The following is a 22608-nucleotide window of genomic DNA, read 5'->3' as shown; positions in this document are numbered from 1 at the left end:
CCCCCCCCCCAGAAAAAGCAGGCTTCACCCTCTGAATGTGAAGCAGGACAACTTTAGGGTGGGCACAGCTTGTGGCTCACATCCCTGCGACGAGGTCCTGCTGACAGCAGTTCAGAGGGGTGGGAAAGGCATGAGAGCTGCTGCTCCCCGGCCAAGCCAAGGCATACTGGAAACTCTCTGGCTTCTTCTGTCAACACTTGGAAATTACAGAAAGAGGTTAGCTCTTTCCTAAGAATTAATGGCAAAATCCATGCTGAAACAGGGACTTCTCGTCAAAAAAACCTCACAAGTGGAAGGGGTAAATGCAGGTTACGACGTACTTAACCGACCCATGCTTTCTGATGACATACAACAGGGTTTAACGGGACACTCCTGGGCTTCGGCACTGAAATGGGCAGAGTGGTATTTACCGACACATATTGAGCAAGCACTACCAATGTACTGCCAGCAGAAAGAGAACAAAACTCTAGCTCTGCAAAGTTGGACCAACATCTGACAACTAAGCATGACTCGTAAAGAATGACTAACTACAAAGAGCCTGTGTCGTGGCTCAGTCTGAACACACACATGTTTTTTAAAGAAGCTACAATACTCTCTGATACAATTTTTATAGTGTATCCGTGGTCAGCTGTGCCCAGCACTCCGTGTGGCACTGGAAAATGACTTTTCTATTAAAGTAACATTTTAAGTTCCCAGAGAAAACATAGCGCTCAGAGAGACAGCTCCATTGCACAGAGACACAATTCTTTAACCCATTTGAAATAAAGAAAATAAGAATAGCACAGTAATGTTGATAGCAGTTAGTAAATATTAGAAGGCGCACTATGAAAGAAATAGCTTATGTAGGCTGCTCTGGATGACCCCATTCAGGCTTTCACGGCTGGTAAGTAAAGTATCCTCTTTGTTATGGCTCCACAAGGATCTTGTCTTTACTGTCACTTCACCCACCTGTGCTCCCACTCATCGTGTTTGTTTCATTGTGGTCAGTTTTTAGAGGGAAGACAACTAAATAAGACGCTCTCTTTAGGACATGCATTCAGCAGTGAAGTTCTGGGCTAGGAGTTAATATGAGCTCAGGATTTTCTGAAAGCAACCCCAAAGCATCGGAAAGAGAGCTTTTTAAAGCCGTGCTCCACTCTTCCCTTGTCACAGGAATGGCAGTGCTACGCCTGCTGCTGTACCTACCTTGTCTGGCCGTATATTCGTTGTCTTCGATCAGCCTTGCCAATCCGAAGTCGGCAATCTTGCATATTAGGCCATTCCCCACCAGGATGTTTGCAGACCGCAGATCCCTGTGTATGTAATTCATCCGCTCGATGTATGCCATTCCTGCAGCCACCTGAGAGAAGCAGGAAACACCATTGGTGCACTTGAATTCAGACATACACGGTCTATAAAATGTATGTGTCTGAGTGCTCAGTACTCTGAAGACAGACCTGGGCTGCCATGTCCACCAAATTCGGTAACTTCAAAGCTCTTCCTTCTCCATCTTTTAGGAAATCTAGCAAACTCCCTGCAAATGCAAAGTTGACACAATAGAGAGATGTTAGGGAAACAATGGCTAGTCATCAGGATGGAGGTGCAGCAATATATGCAATATTAAAGACAGCAATGTTTCAAGTTCAAGTGGACAGTTTCAAAAAAAACCAAAACACAATATCAAGTTCAAGTGGACAGTTTCAAAAAAACCCCACAATATCCTAGAATTCTCCTATTATACTTGTTTCACTTTGCTTTAAGGTTGGCTTGTCAAAGAATAGGTCACTAATCAAAAGACAGTTGCAAGGCAAAGAACTTTTTCTTTAAAATTTCCTGACCATTACTGAGAAAGCTGATCTTTCTTAACTTTTCCGGTGCTCTTTGAAACTACATACGTGCTGATCTCTAAAGGCCTCAGTTAGCTACAAAACATCAGCTCAGTTCCAAGCCACACAAGCTATGGAAAAAGTCAGATCCCAGCTCAACCTGCTCCAAAAGAAAGGTCAGGCTGGAGCCTGGTAAGCCCAAAGGGTCTAGGGTTAACAGGGGCTAATTTTCCTTAGATTAGTAGTGCTCCTTCTCTAGGTAACCCGTAACTAGATGTAGCGTGAACCATTAATTTTAGAAGACCACTATGCAAAACTAAAGAAGACAAAGCAGAGACTAAACGAAAGCAATTTTTGCAAAAGCAATAAGGACATAACTGCCCTGTGCAAGAGAAAGCTAGGACGTTCCCTGTAGCTTTTAAAAAAATCCTAGGATGCTATAGATCCCTTCCCAATCTTGTATTCAAACAAAGAAGTGTGGCAGTCTCCTTTAAATAAGGTCAGTGAATTGGTTTAATAAATAAGGGCAAAAGACAGATGATTAGGCGTTTCTCCCTTGATAAATCGTCAGTCTCAAGCTCAGATCCAAAGATGTAAAATGTTACAGTAAAAACTAGTAAAGTAAGCCAAAATAAACCACGTACTTCAGAAGGATTTTGAGAAGCCTTTTTTTTAAAGGGGAAAAAAGCACATGCTTGTCACTGAGACATATGATTAAAGTGTGAGTTAGTCAGGGTTTGGATGCCTCTGAGGAGGGAGGTGGGCAGGCACCTGCCAGGAAAATAAAAATCAACTCCAAATAGACTGAAAAAATGCACTTAAAATTTCAGAGTGTATCCTCCAATGTACAATGAAACTTCCCTGTGAGAACTTATGTTTCCTATTTGGTTCATTTGCTTTTCCAAAACAAGCAGGTTTTTTGCTCTGCTTGTAGCACCCCTGCTGGAGATCTGATGGAGCAAAAAGTTTTCCTTTTCTCATTTTACTGTATCGTTACCACTTAAGTAGCTTAAAAAAAGAAAAAAAAAACACAGAAGGGAGAAGAGAAAAGAGAAGGGGTAACAGGAGGAAAGAATCATACGTGCCAACCATGTATTAAAATGATAAATGGGGTAAACTGAAAATTAAGCTGTGATCTGGGAGCGAGGTGCATGCAACAGACTTGGCGTTACTAAAAGAAGAAACAGAAATCTTAGGCTGACAAGTAAACACTGAAAGAAGATGCCGTATGAACTCTGGCACCAGGAAAAGCTAGGATCTTGGGAAGCACCATGTAATATCATTCAAACCTAAAAAATGCAAATCTCCACCTCTCAGGGAAGTTTAGATGCTGATGCAGTTGGAAGCACTTAGTCTGTATCAACCCCACCTACTGCATATTTTCTTTGTATGTCTAGAGGATGACAGTTTTTGGGCCTGTTTCAGAGCTGAATTCATAATTCTTCTGAAGCCAGAGGTGAATTTAGCTTCCTGTTCCCTCTTCCCTTCCTTACATGCTGTTCATACATCACACGGCACCTCCCTCTGTATCCCTAGGGAGCACCAACAAAGACAATATATTGTTATCAAGGGCAGCGGCTCTTGTTTCACCTTTGCTCATGTACTCCGTGACAATATAGATAGGTTCTTCAGATACCACAGCATAAAGTTGGACCAGTTTGTCATGTTTTAGCTTCTTCATGATTTGGGCTTCCTCTAAGAAGGATTCTGGAGACATAGTGCCAGGCTTCAGGGTCTTGATAGCCACTTTAGTATTTCCGTTCCACGTACCTATGAGCACAGATACTTAGTTAGATTAAACATCTCCTGCTCTTTTTTCTGTCTGATGCCTAATGTAACCAAGGAATAAACTAGCAAGGACACTTAATATAATTATTTTTTTAAAATGTCATTTCCCATGTTGCCTTATCATTCTATTCCTCCCACGCCTCCCTCATATTTTAGTCTTTTTCTATTATACTGAAAAATAATACTCCCATTGGCACTGGGGCACAGTTGCCTTGTCCTACTCAGACAATGCTTCCACTGATGTCCACAGAAACCTTCTCTGAGCAAGAAACTTGGGACTGCTGAAACCCAGTTTATGTATTCCCTTGCTAACAAGTAATTGCTACAGAAAACAACACAGTTCCAGTCACAGATTTGGATAACAAAACTGGTCAAACCCAGAACTTTCCATTTACAAGACATTTTAATATTTTGTTTTTATTCTGAGTCAGAGGAAAAAAAAAATCTAAAAAAAAATTCCCAAGAAACAAATTCTGGATATATTTCATTTTAGACACACGGGTAAGTTTCCAAACCAAAATGCATCTTTTTCCTTCCTTTCCTTATCCCCAGAAGCCCAGCAGCTGCTGATTGAAATCGAGGTGATTCCTGGCCACTTCACTTTGTTCTTTACTTGTGGTCAGCACTGAAATGGACAAGTTGCACCATTTTTCAGGCATCATCTACCAAGCCTTCTGTAACACCCAAAATGCTGCACAAGGACCTGGAGAAAGCTGGAGAAGGCTGACTAGGGGTGTCCTACAAGACGTGCAGCTTCACTTGGGTATTTGCAAGGGGAAGAAGGAGGACTGGAAAGAAAAAAACCCAACCAAACCATCTACCTATGTTAACAGTTTTTTTGGGGGGGATGAGGCACTGGGGAAAGGAAAGGAACGAAAATTAAAATGGGCAGCAATATCACGTTCCTAGTGCCTTCTGTTTGTCCCTTGCCCAGGCTTGCCAGAACCCTGCTCCAGAGCCAGGGCTGAAGTGGCTTCGAAGGGGACCTGTGAGCTGTTGATAGGGAGCTGCTGTGTGATAAGGCAGAACAATACTAAATGACTTCAGGAAATAATCACATTAGGTAAAAAATACTCCTCTGCACTTAAGCGTGAGGATCATGGAAGGCCTACAAAGTACATGAAGACTCAGACTCAGATCTAGTTACTATAAATTGAGAAGACATCAAAAAAGGTAACATGTAAAATAAGCCTGGTTTATCTTTGTTATAAGGACATTAACAGTTACCAGGGCTCAGCTGCTGCATGGAAACTGGTTAAGCCAAAATAACTGTGCCTTAACTTATCCTCTCAGCCCAGATTTCAGTTTAAATGGTTAAATTTCCTTGTTGTGCTTTGCTATTTTTCCCTCTAATAGAAAATTAGGAGAGACCTCGCTCTGAATTCCTCCCATATGTAGTTACTTACTACTTAATGCATTTTTTATTAATTTTTACTGTGTTAATTGATTCTGATTTGGTAATACTTCAGGGCTGTTAACATTTTTACTATACATTACTTTAAGAAACTTAAGCATTTCTGGCAGACATTTGGACTGAAACTTGGCACTGTATTTCTCAGCTGAGTTTCTTTTGTGGTTTTTTTTTTTTTTTTTTTTTTTTTTTTTTTTTTTTTAAATGTATTTGCTACTTTAGCTTATTGTAACATTTTAAGAACTATGGCACACAAAGCTGACCACTAAATATTAACACCCACTTGGAACTCTCACATGCATCCAAGATGGAGAACAAGAAGGTGAAACTGTAGTTATCTGGGGATGGTAATATAAAACACAGGTAGTTTTCTTTGCAACAGGTCAAAGTAATTCTATGAAATTACATATATGTCTATATTTCTATTCCGTAAATACTCTGAATTTCACAGACTTGCTCCTTGATGTAGTCTTGCAACAGAAAACAGCTGCAAGAACCCAGGAGAGCCCGCTGGTTATTTTAGTTATACATACTTTTGTGTCACTGCAACAAAAGGAGCAGCCAAACTGCTCCACCAAATGATTCTGACATAAAGAAACAGCATATAGTAATTCTTTATTTGAGGCAGTCATTTTAAAGTGGCTACACAGAATGCAGTTTGGCACAAAAATTGAGCCCACCTCTCATTAAATGGCCACTACATTGTGTTTCAATGCTATGGCTATACTAAGATTTATGTATATTTTAAATCGCTATTGTTTTATGGTCATTAAAAGACTGAGGCCTGTGGAGAGGGGAGCAATAAGTAAAGCTGGCAAGTGTGCAGAAAACAATGTCAGTGGACTTGGAAAATGTCAGTATTTCTGGACTTCAAAGTGGGGGTTCAACTGGGCTGGGCAAGTCTTGCCTCTATTGTCCCTGTTCTCTATATACTGAATTATGGGGTTCTGCTGCAGATACAAATTTCAAAACAGACTTAAAGAAGTGGATGCATGAGAAAGCTGGCTTGACAATATCAGCTTGCTGATACTTGACATTATTTTTAAACTGTGAGAGCGATTGGAAGCATTTTCATGGTCTGACCCATCCATGCTAAAACACGAGTGAAAAAAAAGTCTACTTACCAGATTAATTTCTGGCTAGCCATTCTGCCTTACAAGTTTCCTTCCATCATTCCTATTTTAAGACCTAGCAATTTTGTAGTCACCCAAATAAACCCAATGCAATTAATGAAGTTTAATGCCCTAGCCTCTCATACAAGTGTGTGCTAATAAAGGAAGTTTTCCCCTGGATTACGGTATTAGGTCTGGCTGTTTAAAGTGATACAGACTAACATTTCATACTATTCTGATCTTTAAGCTTTAAGATCTTTACTTGAAATGTTTATTTCTGCCAAGAGGGCCTTAAAAGATCCATCCAAAGCAAAATATATTCTCTGCCTTACCACGCCACACTTCAGCGAAACAGCCCTGACCAAGCTTCTGTTCCAGAAATAATGAATCACGTGCAACTTCCCATGCATCTTTAGCCAATCCAACAGTTTGTGGGGTATTATTCGTAGCAATCACAGTTAAGTTAAAACATAAACCATCAGCTTTCTCTATAGGAGAGGAAATTAATAAAAAAAACACACTTATAATCCAAAATTATGCATGCATTGAGAAAGATGGAAGGTGACTTGTCTCTCAGTGCTTCATTAAAGTTCATTTGCAAACACTGATTTTTGGATACCGAAGGTAAGGACGTTTTTGTTAGCTTGCAGAAAAAGGCTCCTTGGTATAATTAATAGATTACTAGGTGAGCCTTGATTTATTATTAAGACAGCGGTAATTTATCAAAATTGAAACCTTCTGAGGAAACATGGAATTTCAGTTTTACTTTGCCATCAATTACAGTGAAAGTTGAAGATTAAAGAATTTCAAAGTCAAAGACGTGTTTCCAAAGGTATTTTTCTGAAGAGTTTGAGCTTTGCTCATTTCTTTCTTCTGGATCAGTGCCCTACATTTTCACCTTCCATCTTGTAATCCCCACACAGAGAGCTATTTTAGAATAATTATTTTGCTCCATACCCATCCATACTTCCCCAAACTGCCCATTTCCCAGTCTCTTGATCAACTGTAGGGATTCTCGTGGAATTTCCCAGACATCTTTGGTTTTGACAGACAGATCAGTAAGCCTTGGCATTCCTTTATGACAGGGGACTACTAAGCGGCAGCAAAGACCTGCAGCTCTCTCTGATGGAGCCAGAAGTGAAGCCAACAGCAAAGGAGAGGAAAGAAAAAAAAGTGTGACATGAAACAAAAACAGTAAGCATAAAAACAATGCTACTCACAACAGCTGTTAGTTGCATACCACAAAGCATCCTGGAAGATTAGAAATTGAACACTGAAACATATTCGTTTGAGAGAGAACAGGAAATATTTTAGTCTCTGCTTCCACAGTCTGAAATGAAAGGTGACGGCCGGTGGTTTTCTCTTGTGGACTCAGGATTTTCCTTCTCCTACAATGGTGCTTTAAGATAACTTCTCGAGTAACTGGTATATTATAGTACAGTGTAGCTTTGTAGAAATCATCTGTAAGTCACAAACTGGGTTGTTTCTGAACTGAGTAGAAGAAACACAGAGAAGACTCACTCTTTCTGAAAATGACAGAAATGAAAATTTGGTGGACTTCCTTGGTAATTTTTTTTCTAGTTATCCTGGGAAAAGGAAGTTTCTATATTCTGCTCTGTGAAAAGGGGCTTTTGTAGGCATCATATAAAAGATTTTTTCTGCCGTTCCTTCTAGAGCAAAATTTTATTAGAATATGCAGCCAGTCCTACATCATTTAAGGCAGATTCATTAAAAATGTCTCTTGCAAAGCTTCACAGAAGACTGAACTGTGACAAAAGTCACAAGGTATTTTACCATGATATATATATAACACATACATATAAAAATGTTATACATATAAACATAGATATACACACACACACATCGTTGTGTAGTATGTTATGCTGCACAAAGCAGACTACAATGTAAAGCTTGCATGGCGACTTAAAACAGCTTAAAATCTTAAAACAACAGCAGCAGAGCAGAACAAGATGGGGAACTGCAATTATAATTCAGACTCAAATGTAATCTTTATTCTCCTGTGCAAGATGTCTTTCTGGGCAGGTGAACATCTTGTTTCAGCATCACAAGGTGGGCAAGCACTGAAGCTCCTTGCAACACCAAGCTCTGTGTCCTCAGAACACATGTTGTGGGATGGTGGGGAAGTCCCTACAGACACCCTGACATGGGCCTTGTTGTGTCTCCAACAACAGCAAGTCAACAAAGACCACAAAACAGGGAAGATGAGCTGACCAGTTGGCATGTCTCATTCCAAGATAATTCCAATGGGAACATTAAGAGAGGGACAACTCAAAATACAGATGGTATCTGGAAAGCTTCCTTATGAGTTTGGATGGCTGCAGAAAGAAACTGGAGGTTTTTAAGATCTCATTGTTTTCTTTCGTTGAAAAAAAAAAGAAAAGCTTGGCATGCTGGTGGCTCCAGTTAAGCCCAGCCTGCCCGCTCAAGAGCTTATGCTTGACAAGCTGGCAGTTAGGGATTGGGTGACTGGTGCTTTGGCTTCAGATGTGCTGTTACTGGACTTTAGGTCTGATGTCAGGACACCCTGGGGATCTCAATTCTTTTCCTTTGTAAATCTCCTCTGTGAAAGTCCGGACACCGCAGTTAATTTTATTACCTAGGTAAGAAGGGGCAGGGATAAGAGGGAAGTCTGGGCTATGAGGGCACTCAGCAGTGCAACAGGAGCACAGTGCGGGGTTACCTCTGCTGTGTCTGCACAAAGGTACATTTTCTATGTCCAACTCCTGACCCAGGACTGCTCACAGGAGACCAAACTGCGTGCTGTCTACCTGGGTAGCTTGGTTTTCAGCTGCCTGGACACAAGGGGTCCTCCAGCCTGGACAGCTATGGGATGAGGGCTGAAGAAGGGTGGGCTGCAAAGCATACCGGTCCTGCTCTGAAGACACTGATCTGTGGTTCTTCAGGAACTATGATGATCTTTACAGAGTCATTTGGGCATCTTTGAGCTCTCCCTAGAAGTAAGTCTAGGTACTCACAAGGAGTTATGCTAATCTACCTCCCACAATCCAGAGTGCAGAGCAGGTGGTTAGAGGCAGCCTTTATGTTTTGACTCAGCTGGGGCTGGGGTGGAAGGAGGACTTCTGTGTTCACCTGGGTCTGGGAGACTCCAGGTGAAGCCTCTGGAGTCTGTACCATGCCCTCCTGAGCTACCCTACCTGGATCCTACTGATCATGCCTCCGTGTTGCACAGAAATGACTGTTTCCAGATCTATTTGTTTCTGCATCTGTGCATGAAAAATACACCACCCAAATAATTGAACTACAGAAAACTAATAGTTGGCATATACCAGCTGGTATAGTGGGGCTGAAAATTATCTTCCTTAGATGCGAGGTTTTTTACATTATTTAGCTTAGTTTAGTGTAATGTCACCAGAAACAACTAGAAATTCTCCCAGGCAGCATACACCCATCAGAAACTGGGCGGAGAAGACAGCCAGATGTCTAGTATGAATAGCATAAGAATACAGCAGACAGAATACAAAGAATACAGAAAAAACACCCCACAGAGAAGTTGATTTCCCAAGTAAAAATTATGAAAAGTTTTTGAGCAGCGAGCATTTGGGGTCATCTGTTAATATTACAAAAAGCTAAAGAAAGGAAAAAATGAAAAGCAAAATAGTTCAAAATACAAATTTCTGCTTAAAAATGACCATGCTGAGACGCATGGCAGTCTTCTACAAAAGAACCGGTTGTCCTATATGGAGGTTTGGGGGGCTTTAAAGTTGTATCTGTTGTACACCAAACGCCAGTGACAGCAGGATGCACTTTTGAGTTGAATAGTGCATGCCACATTTTAACCACAGGAATTTAAAAAAAAAAAAAAAGAAGAGTGTGGTGGGTAGGCACAAACAGTGTGCATAAAGAAACACCCACCTTGCCATGTTTATTTTTAAAATTAGACCAATTATAATTTAAATGTTAATACTTTGCATATTGAACACAAATCTCATGGGAAAATTTGAGTCAGGTAATGTATGCAAACCTCTTGGTCGTTGCTTTAGGTGACTGAGTTCCACAATGCAGCTCCCTATTTGCTTTATTAGCAATACTGTGCTGCAAAAGGGTACATATTAACACTTGCCTATGCACAGGGAATTCATACTTTGACACGCGCAAGTCAAATTCAGTAATTCTGTTTGCTTGGAAGAGGGAGAGTGGGCAGAACCTTTACCCCAGTAGAATGCTAGATTTTAAAAGCTCTGCCATTGTACACTCTGTGAACGGCACTCAAAGCCATTTATAACTGTAATGGGAAAGGGATAATGGAAGATGCATTGCAACAAGCAAGAGACATAGCTCAAATGATTCTTCAGGGTGTCTTACACATACATCAGCTCAGCAGCAAACACTTTTCTTTTAATATACTTCAGGGTGCCACGTATTATCTGAAAAATTACCTGAATAATGCTGAACCAGCTGCTGAAGAGTTTCAAATTGTGCCCGAGTTGTGATATAATATCCACCATTGTCAAGTTTACGGATCTTATAATGTTTGACATGATCTCCTTTCATATCATCCCAGTCTCGAATAGACAGGGAATAGGCACCTGTTCCAAACAAAGAAGAAATAAAAAAAAAAGTAAGTAAGTAGCTTTTAGACACAAAGATTTTGGCTTGCTGGTCGGTTGTTATGAAGTGAAAGAAATTGCTTCCAAAAAAATGCTTACTGTACCTTCAAAAAATCAAGTGAATTTAACACAATGAATTAAGTATCACATAAATCTTATGATGTTCACACCATGTTCCTTTCACACTTTTCTAGAAAGAAATCAGGACTTCTATGTAAATGAAAACTCACATTCTAACATTTACTGCTTCAGGTGGTTAAATTGACTTTTCCTGTTGTAAGTGTTAGGTTATACTGCAAATACTATAGGTAAATGCCAGTGGGTGGTAAATATCAAGATATTCATAGGAAGCACTGGAGAGGACTTTATATGTGTGGAGTGTTGTTACCCAGATAGATCCCAAACTTCTTTATAAAAATCAAACAATCAAATTAACATATTTCACACGTCACAGTCTTTGGAAGGTGGTGCTACACCAAGACTGTGCACCAGTAGATCTGCAAGGACTGCATGTTTCACTTTCCAAATCCATGCTGGAGCTTTAGAGCTTACTGGTGGGATTCAGATGCCCAAACACAGGTGTTAAGTGACATGTGAGATGCCCCAGGACATCCTGCTTGGCAGTCTTCCCGCAGGCTGTCATGCCTGTCTGATCCATGTGGATGCTCTGCAGGCATTTCAAATGGCTCTGGATACTCACAGCCAGGTAAAGGAACCCAGCTGAGGGGCTGGATTCAGTTTCAGGTGTAGCAGTGGCTGTCTGCAGGTGGGCTATGGGCTTGATTTAGATGCCCACACACATAAGCTTCTGGTGCTATTAGGGCAGCTGAATCCCAGCCTAGTTTCCATGAGCGTTGTGGCACTGTAGATATCGATGGCAGAATGCAGGCTTGAGTGCTTGGGTGTCTGCAGTCATGGGCAGCTGAACTGAACCCCAGCTTCCCGCTCACTGTAACGGGAGCTTGGCCACCTACATGGGGATCTGCACGTTCCGGTGTCTTAGTTTGACCATTAGCATGACCATTTCAAAGGCAGTGGAGAGGACAAGTCTTCACTCATGGCTCAGACAAATATTGCGTTTACTCAAAGGCAATTCAGACATTAAGAAGAAAAAAACCTGGAGTTAACTGACAGCTGCAGAGACCTCAGGAAGGTCCACCTTCTGGACCCTGGGCTGCTTTCACTGGTAACCATGTCAGCTAAGAGCAGGAAAGGAAAGCCACCAGCAGACGATTTTGGAAAACATGAAAAGTGGAGAGACTTCCTATAGGTCTACTAGCAAACAGCACCGACTGCTGCTTACCCCAAATCAGGGTACTTTTCGACACACCTGGCAGGTTCACATCCTCTAGAACCACCTCCAGATAAGTGAAATGGTTTAAAGAACCCCCCACAGTCAGTTGGGGATTCCTGGTGTAAGATGTCTTTCCTGGACGTCTCTCCAGGAAGAAGTTTCCTCAACCGTGTCAACCTGCAACAGGTCCCACTGGTGGATGGCTCCAGGCTAAGGGAGCTGCAGTGAACAAAACATCTCCTCCCTGACTCCAAGGACTTCTCAATCAAATTCCCTGTTCTTTGTCCTCTAAATAGGAGGAAAAGAGCCAGCACTTACACAGATGATTCTGGTTTATGCAAATGGGATACACCCCGAGAGAGTGACAAGGTTTTTATTTCCAAGTGTAGAAAAATACTGTTTGTTTAGGATATTATTTCTGAGGAGCTTCTCCCACTAAGTAAGTACATCTTTCTCAGCTAGGAGTTCAAAGCTCTTTGGGGATTTTCAAGCACATCTTGTGCATGCTTTGTACCACCACTCTGGTTTGTACACTGTTAACCAGCCTACTTACAACATTTTCCAGCAGTGTTCTGCACCTCTGCCTTTGTGAGTTTTGATCCACTGGCAGCAGCTGTATTTTCTTTAGTCACGCTCCCTGCCTATCTGGTCACTATTTTAGATTCTTTAGGAAAATGTAAACAATCTGTGGCTCCAGGTCTGCAATCAGAGCTGTGTGGGTGGCCTCTGTGGACCCCCGCTGACCTCAGATCAAGTTGCAGGACTGGAGCTTTAGTTCAAATCTGGATGAAAACAAGATCCAAGATGGATTTCATTACTCATTTATTTAGGCTGTTGGTTATTTATACTATTCATTATTATCTGATGATAAATTCAAATATAAGAGAGATACATAATAAAAATTTGGGTAGAAATACAACATTACAATATATCATACTAATGAATTTTTTAAAAAAACAAACCTAAAACCAGACAGCCTTGGAGGGTGGAGATTGAAACCAGGTGAAGGATTATACAGACAAGAGCTGATGAAGTACCTGGGTAGTCAGGCATTGAAAAAATGAAAAGCCGGCTCCACATGATTTATTTTGGAAGTAAGAAGAGAAGGCAACTGTGATCAGGGGAGGTTAAATTCATGCTGAAGTCACCCATGATGGTACTTTTAACATGATCTCGATTAATTTTATTATTGTTATTATTTAAAGCAGAAGGAACAATTCTAGGTCACAAAACAATTCCTGCCTCAAGTCCAAGATGACTAGTGGGAGTGAGTCCAGAAGACTTACGGGAGAACGCACCATTCGAGCCCTCCCAGTCGACTTTTTTCTCTCTCGTGAACAACAAGCTCCCTCTGTTTTCTTCTAACAATATACTGAAACACCACAAGGATGAGAAGGGAAACAGGCGTTTTTGACAAAAACCATGCGTGTTTGGTTTTTTCCAACAGCTTTGATGCAAACTTAGCCTGAAGATGTAGAAACTCTTAAGTTCAAATGGAGAGAAATTGAGCTTGTTGCTATAAGTCCATCCATGATGGATTACTCCATTTCCCCAATGCTTTTGTGTTTCACAAGAAGCTCCAGAAAAAAGCCCTGACTTAGCTAAGTAAACAGCCCTGCAAAACATATCCCCTATCACTGTATAAAAAATGGTCAAAATAGACCAAGCTAATAATGTGGCCTAAAGAGACAGTGTTGTGGTTGTTTTTAGGATCCATGGATGCCTCTATGAGTGAGTTTTTAAACTTGGCACAGAACGAAATGAAGTCCTGCTCCTCACACTCATCACAACAACTGTTGGTGAAAACGAACAGGTGGAGGCTATTTGCAGAAAAAGAGCAAGTTAGAGCCTGTCTTGCTCCTGGTGAGAGTGACTCACTGCTACATAGGGTACGGTGAAGCTCTGGGGTGACTCGATGGGAAATTAGCTGTCTGAAACAACAGCATGTCTGTTCAGATTTTGCTTCAGAGTCTTCAGAGTTATGGGCAATGAAGGGAGAATCCAGTGACCGCAGGAGTCAAAAATGTAAGAGTTACAATTTTAGATGACAGAATGCAGCATCTGCAGATAGGTCAGGTGGAGAGAAATGGGAACGAGCGCGTCTCTTCTTTAAGCCTCTTTAGCAGCCATGACTCCAACCACTTTGTATGCTAAGTCTAGCTGACAGAGTGTGCTCTGATCAAAGCACTGACAAGTAAGTGCTTTAATTACATGAACCATCATTAGACTTCAGAACTTACATGGAATTAATTCTAGTGACTTATGCGCCCACAGATATCGTTTTGGATTGCTGATTAATTGAGAAATGACCAGGTTTATTTTCACTTAGTTGCAGGTTTTCTCCTCAATAGTTGTATGAGCTAGAGAGATTCTTTCATACTTGTGAAGCTTTGAAGAAGATGTTGACAGGCCTCATGAACAAAATGTAAAAGCAAAGATAGCATCCACCAAGAAAACTGGAACTCTTCCAATATTTTCAGAGGGAAAGAGGAGAATACATCCTTCCACTTGACTTCAACAGAATGGATACAGTAGGATACTTTATGAATATATTAAATAGAAATACTTTCAAGTATTTTCACTGTTAATCTATGAACTTAAAACTGCTACATCTTTTTTTCCTTCCCTTTTATTTTTTTTTCTTTCTTTCCCCCAGGGATCCAGCATTTTAAAGGGGAAAAGCCAAAAAATCCCCTACTCTTCCCAAAATAATAACTCCCTCCCACCCCCATCCTCCAGCCAAGCAGGTTTAAAAATTCTGCTTGTTCCAATGTAAGTAATAATTTTTACCAAACTAGACTGGAGATTCCCAGCATCTGTTCACACTAAGTTATCTGGCTATGCCCGGGCCTGAATAAGGACATCAGGAAGCTTTGCTCTTGTAGGCCCATAGCTGCTGTTCTGTGGAGCCACTTTTGACCCACCACCCTTGCAATAGCAGTATCCTCAACACACGTGTGGAGAAAGACAGTGCGACGTTCAGAGTGTGACAGGAGAGCAGAGAACCCTGACTGTGGATGACTTGCACTGCAGATACCATAGGTTAAGTGTGGCATGGCTTGCATTTGGGTTGTCCTCCACTTTGAACGCTCACTTTAAGACCTGGGATGTCTAGATATCTCATTCCCAAGAACACATATATGCAAGACGACTCTTATCTCTACCTTCATACCAGCGAAAACAGTATTTGACAAACTTAGTATAATTTTTCTCATCTATTTCTCATTCCTAGTCAGAATAGCTGTGGCCAGCCTACCTTTGGTAGTTTCACTTTCCCGGATCAGGAAGGTACCTCTGGGGTTTCCAAATGACAACAGCTGCCTCTCAGCATCTTTTCGGCCAAGTTTGCCAAAGTACCACCTTAGGGAAACAGCAGAAGTAGTAAGACATGGGATTACTACGTAGTGTCATGGAGGTCTGACATGGAGAATTATTTGTGGAAACTATAGTTCCTCAAGTATATTTGAACATTTTTGTCATATTTTTTTATTTCTCTTTTATTGTGGCAGGAAGTTAATGTGGCAAACTGTGTAGTAGATGTTGTATACATTGCGCAGTAGCACTTTGCATTAAGCCTATAATCAGTAGATGCTGATAATGCTTGTTTGGTGTCTTACAACAAAGGCCTGACTGACAATCAGAGAGCAAGCCTTGGTGGGGAGATGGAATAGACAAGGAAAAGGGCAGAAAAATGCATAGCTGCTGAAGAGCAGTATTTTTACAGATGTTGCTGTAAATTACATGTTTGGCTTACATAGTGATGTACTAGTATTCAATATTTTTGTTGCAGTGCAGCTATAAAACCTCAGTAGAAGGACCAGATGCAACCACTTTACTGTGGTTGTAAAAGGCTTTCAGAGTTTCAGTACCTTTTTTCTTCCTGCAGCAATTTTTTTTTCTTTTTTTTTTTTCCCCCTGTTTCACAATCAATGAAGTACAACCCGAAGTACAGACTGCAGTAGTATCTGCTCAGCTCTATTAGCTCCTCCAGTGTATCTTTTATACTGGAAATAATATGGATGCACACAGCACTCCATTTGCATAAATATGTTCTCATTATGCTGCCTGCTATATGCGTTGTAGGCGTCTTACCTATTGGTAGGTATTTGTTGATACAACATGCTCTCTTTAATAGACAGCTTACACACTAATTGACCCCAAATATTTGGTTCAGGAAAAGCAAGGGCACCTTTCGGTTAAAGCCTGAAATTAGTTGACACTGGAATAAAGGAAGCAGACCTATGTTCCTTTAGGCTTTCTTCCTTTGTTTTGACATTGAAAAAGCACTGAACTTGTGCTTCTTTTCTTACTAATTACCTAATTATTTATCAGTGCAGTTAAGAACTGAAATAAAAATAATGTAAATCATTTGAAAAATTGCTGCAATCAATCAAAACCAACTCCTCGAACCTCCTTCAAATGCAGGACTAATGGGTCTTTACAACAAAAAGAAAACATACTCCTCTGCTTGGATGGAATCGACTGGAGCCACATAATTACTGGGAATGTAACCAGTTTCGCCTGTTGTCAAGGAGCGGGCCTCCCACCAGTCTCCTTCCCTGCAGAAACAGAGGTGAAAAGGAGAAGTGAGAGTGAGACACAGACGTAAAGACAACGATCTGACTTTGCCAACAGCACTCACAGCTGTGTGGTGTAAGAACCCACAGCAACTCATCTCTTTATCACTGGCATGCTTCCGAGAGAGCTGTTTGCATCTAAACCCAAATAATATATGTATTTCTTTACACCTATTATTATTTCAGCAGTGATTAGTAATGCAGTCTTCCAAACGTAGCATAATGGCGTCAACAGACATAACAACCCAGTGAAATCGGGTTTGGTGAGGGCTGGATTTGGACTAGAATATTGTAAACCATTTCCATAACAATTATTCTAATAGAGACCCCTGAGAGATCTTATAGAAAAACTGCCAAACTGAACACTGTCACATCCACTGCTAATTTTAAACTTCCATGGGGATAATTAATCTGAAACCTAAAGGCATCAAGAAGCCATCTACGAACATGGAGTTTTACATAGCCCTTAAGGATGACACTTCATGGTCTAGATTCCCTCTCTTGGTCATCCAGAGGAGGTAGCTGAAGTAGCAAAGGACTTAGCTGCATTTTCAAATACTTACAGAAAACCAATTTTCTACAACATTTAAATGTGAAGAGGTCAATGCAGGACCATTTTATGGCAGTATTCCACAGGCTCAGCATCAATTTTTGTCATACAGGTGTGCATACGTGGTACTGCCCTTCAGACAATGCACATTGCTGTAGAATGTGCAGCTTTAAGATAAGTTTATTTCTCAACTGTTTACAGGATGCAATAATTTGTGATTTAGCAATTTGTATTTCGTTCTCAGCATCAGATTCACCAATGTTTAGCTCCTGCCACTACTAATAAGCACTCCCTTTTCTGTTTCTGAACTGCTTAGAAACTCTTTCTTAGTTACCTTCTCTGTAAAACAGAGATTTCTTCACTAAATAAAACATTATTATCAAACGTGGCCGGAGAATTCAACCTCTTCTGTAAGCAAGCAGTTACAGAAAACACCTTGTCTAAGCTATCACCGGCAGGAAAAGTTGTGTTAAGGTGATCTCTTTAAATTCTCAGCTCCACTTTAACAGTTTGAAGGAGTATGAACTCTATGGAAAACAACTAAAAACAAGCTGCAATTAGTCAAAAAGGAGACGTTTCCAATTCCACAGTTCAAAAAAGTGAAGAACAAGTAGCTTTTCTAGAGGCTGGCAGCTGACATTATTTTCATACATCTTGTATGCATTAGTACGTCAGGCAAGTGGTCCTATCTGTTTACGTCCCTAATTTTATCAGCTGAAGTACTAACTTTTTCCATATGTTGCTGTAGAATATTTCTGAGAGATTATGCCATACTGTGGTTGATAAATTGTACCATTACATTTCTTCTCCTTGCTGTACAGAGAGTCCACTAGATGGAGGTATTTTATCGCATCTAGGGAGGAAAAAAGCAGTCCCGTAGGTGATCACAACATCAGGAACAACCCCCTCTGCTTTGGCAGAGAAGCTTAAACCTCTCAAAGCACTGCCAGAAAGGAGGAGGAATGCAGACTTTTGTCACAGCTCTTCATGTTAGACATCCAACTGAGGTAGGAGGAGGCCAGTCAATAGGGCTAGCCCCCGTGTGATGCTGGGTGTTTCTGAGCCCTGAAGTCAGGCTCTGCTCTGAACCACCCCTGCAGTTACCTCTTTTCCTCAGACTTCCCTTGGTATCGTTTCTGGCTTCAAATCACAGGAATACCCCTCTGTTCTCCATTTCAGGTATTGCTGTCCTGAGCTTTTAATCCAAGGCGCAAATTAAATTTCCTTTGTTGAGAGCTAAAAAAAATCCAGACGCTCCAAAAATTCCATGCAAACTAGTTTTGTGGACATTATATGCATTCCGGCTGCAATCAGCATCAGCAGATTCTTAAGAAAACAGCCTTTTTTCATACAATTTCTCATATAAGTGAAGAGAGGAAGCACTCTCACAGAAAAGCTGCTTTCTGGAGATCCCCAGTCTGGCTGTCAGCTCTCCAGAAGTGTATCAGGTCTGTGTTTATAAGCAGACAGAGCTGACTACGATGGGAACTGGGCTTCTATAATCCTACAGGAAAATCAGTGGATGCTTGACTTTTTTTTTTTTCCTTGTAAAAACCTTCCTCCCGGCAGTAATTACCTGCATCAAAACGTATGTACGGCAATCGCCCCCACGCAGGGGAATCTCTCCGTCCCACTGACTCCACAAGTCCTGGTGAGCACCTGATTTTATCACCTGGCACGTGTAAAGGATTTATAATGCGTGGAATTTCTTTTTGTTTCAAGTTACCGTGCAGTTTGTGCAAGGTTAGGAAAGCAGCAGGCAAGATGAACAAAAATGGATGATAGGTTAAAACAGGGTTTTCTCCCAAGCCCTAATTTAGAAATGAGAGGTTTTTAAGCTGCTGCTCCCTCTACAAGTCATAACTGAAGTTTTTGTGCTTTCATCTTCATCAAAGCTCTTCAGCTTCATGGCTTAATAAAATATTCCACAGAATTACCTGATTTTTTTATTTTTTTTATTTTACTTTAATGCACATTGAGTCAATTCCTGGAGTTGTTCTATTAAAATTGACAGGAGTTGCACCAGGGATGAATTTGCCTTACTGTCACACAGTGTAAGAAAAGATCAGAACAATATCATAAAGTCTCTAGAAAGCAACATACTTGGTTGTTAACCCATTTTTACCTCTACATGATAGCAATACTGAACATAACACAGAGCCTTCAACTTTATGTTCTTAGCCAAGAACTACTAGATGCTCAGATATAGGTCAGTAGCACAGTAAGTTTTAGATGTTATTTTTATATTGCTAAGGGATTTTTTCCTATGGGCAGTTAATAAAATTAAGTTTAAGTTGATGATTTCCAGGATGGAAGTGTGGTTTTCATGCCAAATACAACTGTACAATGGTGCATTTTCACTTGACAGAACTTCCTAGCATGTTCTGACTGTATCACCTACCTTTAAAGGAAAAAAAAAAAAAAAGGCTTCTGACATTATGTTGACACACAAGTCTGGGTAACGTCTCTTTTGTAAATTGGTTTTTAGCTTGTTCCTGTGTGGAGATACTCGCAGCAGATTGCAAAAAGTGTTATTACGTGCTTTGCAGAACTTCTGTGACTACTGGTAAAGTACGGAGCTGGTACTCTCAGTTCTGAATGTGAGTTTACAGTGAAGTGTAAGCAGTGAGTCACACAATCTAACACTTACTTTTGAAGTAAAGCTGGCTGTGGTTGAAGGGTTTTTTTTTCAATAATAAAGCACTTTGCAAAATGCAAAGACAAGTAAGCACAGACTAAAACCCCTACATAACTTGAATATCCAACATTAGATTTTACTAATAAGATAAGCAGACAAATATAATTGTCAGCATTATAAGTTTAAAAATACTAAAAAGCATATTCCCAAGCCTAAAACTTACGAGCTGTTAAGTATTTGAAATTTTTCTCCTTTGTGAAAACTCAAGTCATCTTCTGTTCTTGCTTCATAGTCATAAAGTGCCACAAAAAGAGTTACACCTAAAAAAGAAGATAGGTGAGTTAGTTACAAAAACTAACTAAAAACAGGAGGGAATGGAGCCTCAAGAGATGAGGTGGCTAAGCCAAATGTAAGTTACTCTGGTTGCTGAGGAGCAAAATGAACTGAAGCCTCCTACTTTTTGGTCAACTACTCTAATCCCTCTGCTTTTATGCAGCCAGCGGGCACACCACTGCCTTCAGTTTGTAGAGTCATGAGTCCTCTTGGTTTGGTACCCCCACACAACGCAGGATCCCAAGCAGGCAAAGGGGATTTGAAGAGGGGATTTTGATATAACCATGCCGAACATTTCCTGTTAACTACTTGAGGTGGCTCAGACCACACTTTCCGTTCCCTGGTAGGGGGATGAGGCAGTCAATCAGCAAAATTGGGCATGTATACATAATTTCTCAACCCCCAAGTGAACTAGCACTTGCGAGTTAGCAAAGGTAGGGCTGAAAACCCTGGTCCACCCCTACTTCAATTCTTTTCACTATTTCATGATGTAACTCTTCCCCAAACCAGCACGTCAAGACAGCTGTGCCCCTGCTGTAGCTGTGACTGATACTGAAAAAACCCAAGATTTCACTGAAAGAAGACTTCAAAACTCACCTGTTCCTCCTCTTGTACGCAGCGTCCCTGTATGAGAGGAGGAATTGACTCCACCAAACACCGTCAGTCCTTGGCCTCCTGTGGCATGGAAGTTGTTGTAGTTTGGGATTGAAGTCACACCAAAGCTAGGATAGTGCTGCGGAGTGGGATCTGTCCCATAGCGGTAGCCTGAGCTTTGAGTTAAACTGCCATCCCTCTCGTCAGTCAGTTTTGTTGCTTCTTTATCCTTACATTGCACACAGCCCATTATCTAAAATCCTAGGAGAGGAAGGAAAGGACAGGTGTTCAGACATTGATGGTCACCAGATCTCTCCCAAACCCACAGATGATGAGGATCAAATTAAGTTCATTACTTGAAAGTTAAGTACTTTGAAAAAAAAAAACAAAACCCACAGCAATTTGAATATAAACAGCAACACATTGGGAAAAGCTCATACAAAATCTGCCTCGCAGTGGTTTCCCGTCAGGGCCTGGGGAAGGAGGTCCTGCCAGCTCTTATGGTGGTGGCAGCTCCCTGCCCAGCTCTGCTGGGCAATGGGGCAATGGCTTGCATGGAGGCAGTAAGAGCTTCCCCTCTTGTTACCCTTTGCCAGGAGGGCATGGCTGGCAGGCAAAGGCCACAGCCAAAACATGCAGCTAGAGATGTCCAAGTCTTCCCCCAAAACACAGAGTGAGGCACTTAGCTCATGGCTCATGTTTGACTTTGCCAACTACACAAGATCTGACCTCACCTAAAGGCAATTTAACCTTTTTCCATTGCTGGAGCTGTGCGTGACAGGCAGGAAAGCAGACACAATGAACTCATAGTTACTCCAGCACAGGCAAGTAGGAGGGAGCTATCAGATGGCACAACTAAAACAAAAGGAAGCGCCCTTTTATGCAATACTGAACAGAAGGGTAAGACCTGCTGGTAGAAGACGGTGGGGCTGCCAAAAGTATAAAAAACTAGAGAAAATCCCAGAAGAATTAATGCGTCAAAGGCAGAGCATCTCAAAGTCCAGATCCCAGACAGGAGGAAACCAAGAGGGTACGGCTTGGAAAAGGTTGCTTTAAGTTTTTTAATTCTTGAAACCTCTTGTTCAGCCCCCTCATGGGGCACTACCAGGATCTGGGTTAATCTGTCTTAATTTTAGGTGCCTACCTCTCTCTGTGTGGAGGGAGACTGAGGGTGATCTGCCACATCTTAGAAGCAGCCCTGCAAGGTTAATCCTGTTACCCGGTATTGCTTTTCATCTGCAAGCTCTAATATCTTGTAATCCACTCTTTCTTATTGATTCGAGCTGAATCTAAACACAAAACCTGAGTTTCTAAAGATCAGCGTGATGACTCTAGGGAATCAGATACTCCTGATCTGAACTGGTATGGTGACACTTCCATGTAACCTGGCACACAAACAACATGCTCTAAGCACTGGGACTGCAAGGCGAGCAGTGACAATTGAAAAAGCTTTACAAAATTAGACATACTAGACATACTTTGTCCAGAATATATAAATAGACATGGAGAAAATGCAGAGAACTCTGCATATATAGCATAGTGAAGCACATTTTTTCCCCCTCCATATTTCTTTTCACATTTCAGCCAATATCTGTCACTTAGGGTAAAAAAAAAAACCTCTATCATTTTTCAAATATCCTCATTTTTCTGTAGCTGCCAGGCTGGCTATTTTGTATGCCTTACCCCAACGTCAACACAGGAAATTGATTTTGACAAACTCATGGGATTCAGAAAAACCATATTCCTCTGCACTAATGCTTGAAAAATTGTGCAGCAGCTCCCTGCTTGTCTGTGACAATCCACAGTCTGGGTACCTGCTTCCTAAATCTATCCTGCCGAATTGAAAAAAACCTTCTCTTTTTTGGGTACTGTGCTGGGGCTCGAGGTTGTCCATCCCCGGCACCAGCAGTGACTCCA

At 41.1% G+C, this 22608-nt stretch overlaps 1 protein-coding gene across 5 annotated transcripts in view; it reads right to left on the bottom strand.

Moving 5' to 3' along the window:
* Positions 1-22608, bottom strand: part of FYN (FYN proto-oncogene, Src family tyrosine kinase) — a 78136-nt gene that overhangs the window by 18555 nt on the left and 36973 nt on the right. For 3 of the 5 annotated variants that reach the window (XM_014964650.1, XM_014964652.1, XM_014964651.1), the window contains 9 exons: positions 20695-20952; positions 19988-20084; positions 16460-16558; positions 15256-15359; positions 10535-10684; positions 7074-7238; positions 3396-3575; positions 1437-1513; positions 1186-1339 (listed from right to left, as the gene is read on the bottom strand). In XM_014964650.1, coding sequence (XP_014820136.1) covers positions 1186-1339; positions 1437-1513; positions 3396-3575; positions 7074-7238; positions 10535-10684; positions 15256-15359; positions 16460-16558; positions 19988-20084; positions 20695-20941 — 1273 coding nt within the window. In that variant the 5' untranslated portion in view covers positions 20942-20952. Of the gene's footprint in view, positions 1-1185; positions 1340-1436; positions 1514-3395; positions 3576-6448; positions 6605-7073; positions 7239-10534; positions 10685-15255; positions 15360-16459; positions 16559-19987; positions 20085-20694; positions 20953-22608 lie in introns of all 5 variants that reach the window. The other 2 variants (XM_014964653.1, XM_014964654.1) reach the window with 2 other exon arrangements.

The sequence above is a fragment of the Calidris pugnax genome, unplaced genomic scaffold, assembly GCF_001431845.1.
Source record: "Calidris pugnax isolate Ruff unplaced genomic scaffold, ASM143184v1 scaffold219, whole genome shotgun sequence".
Taxonomy (NCBI): Eukaryota; Metazoa; Chordata; class Aves; order Charadriiformes; family Scolopacidae; genus Calidris; species Calidris pugnax.
This window is presented reverse-complemented; position numbering and strand designations above follow the sequence as displayed.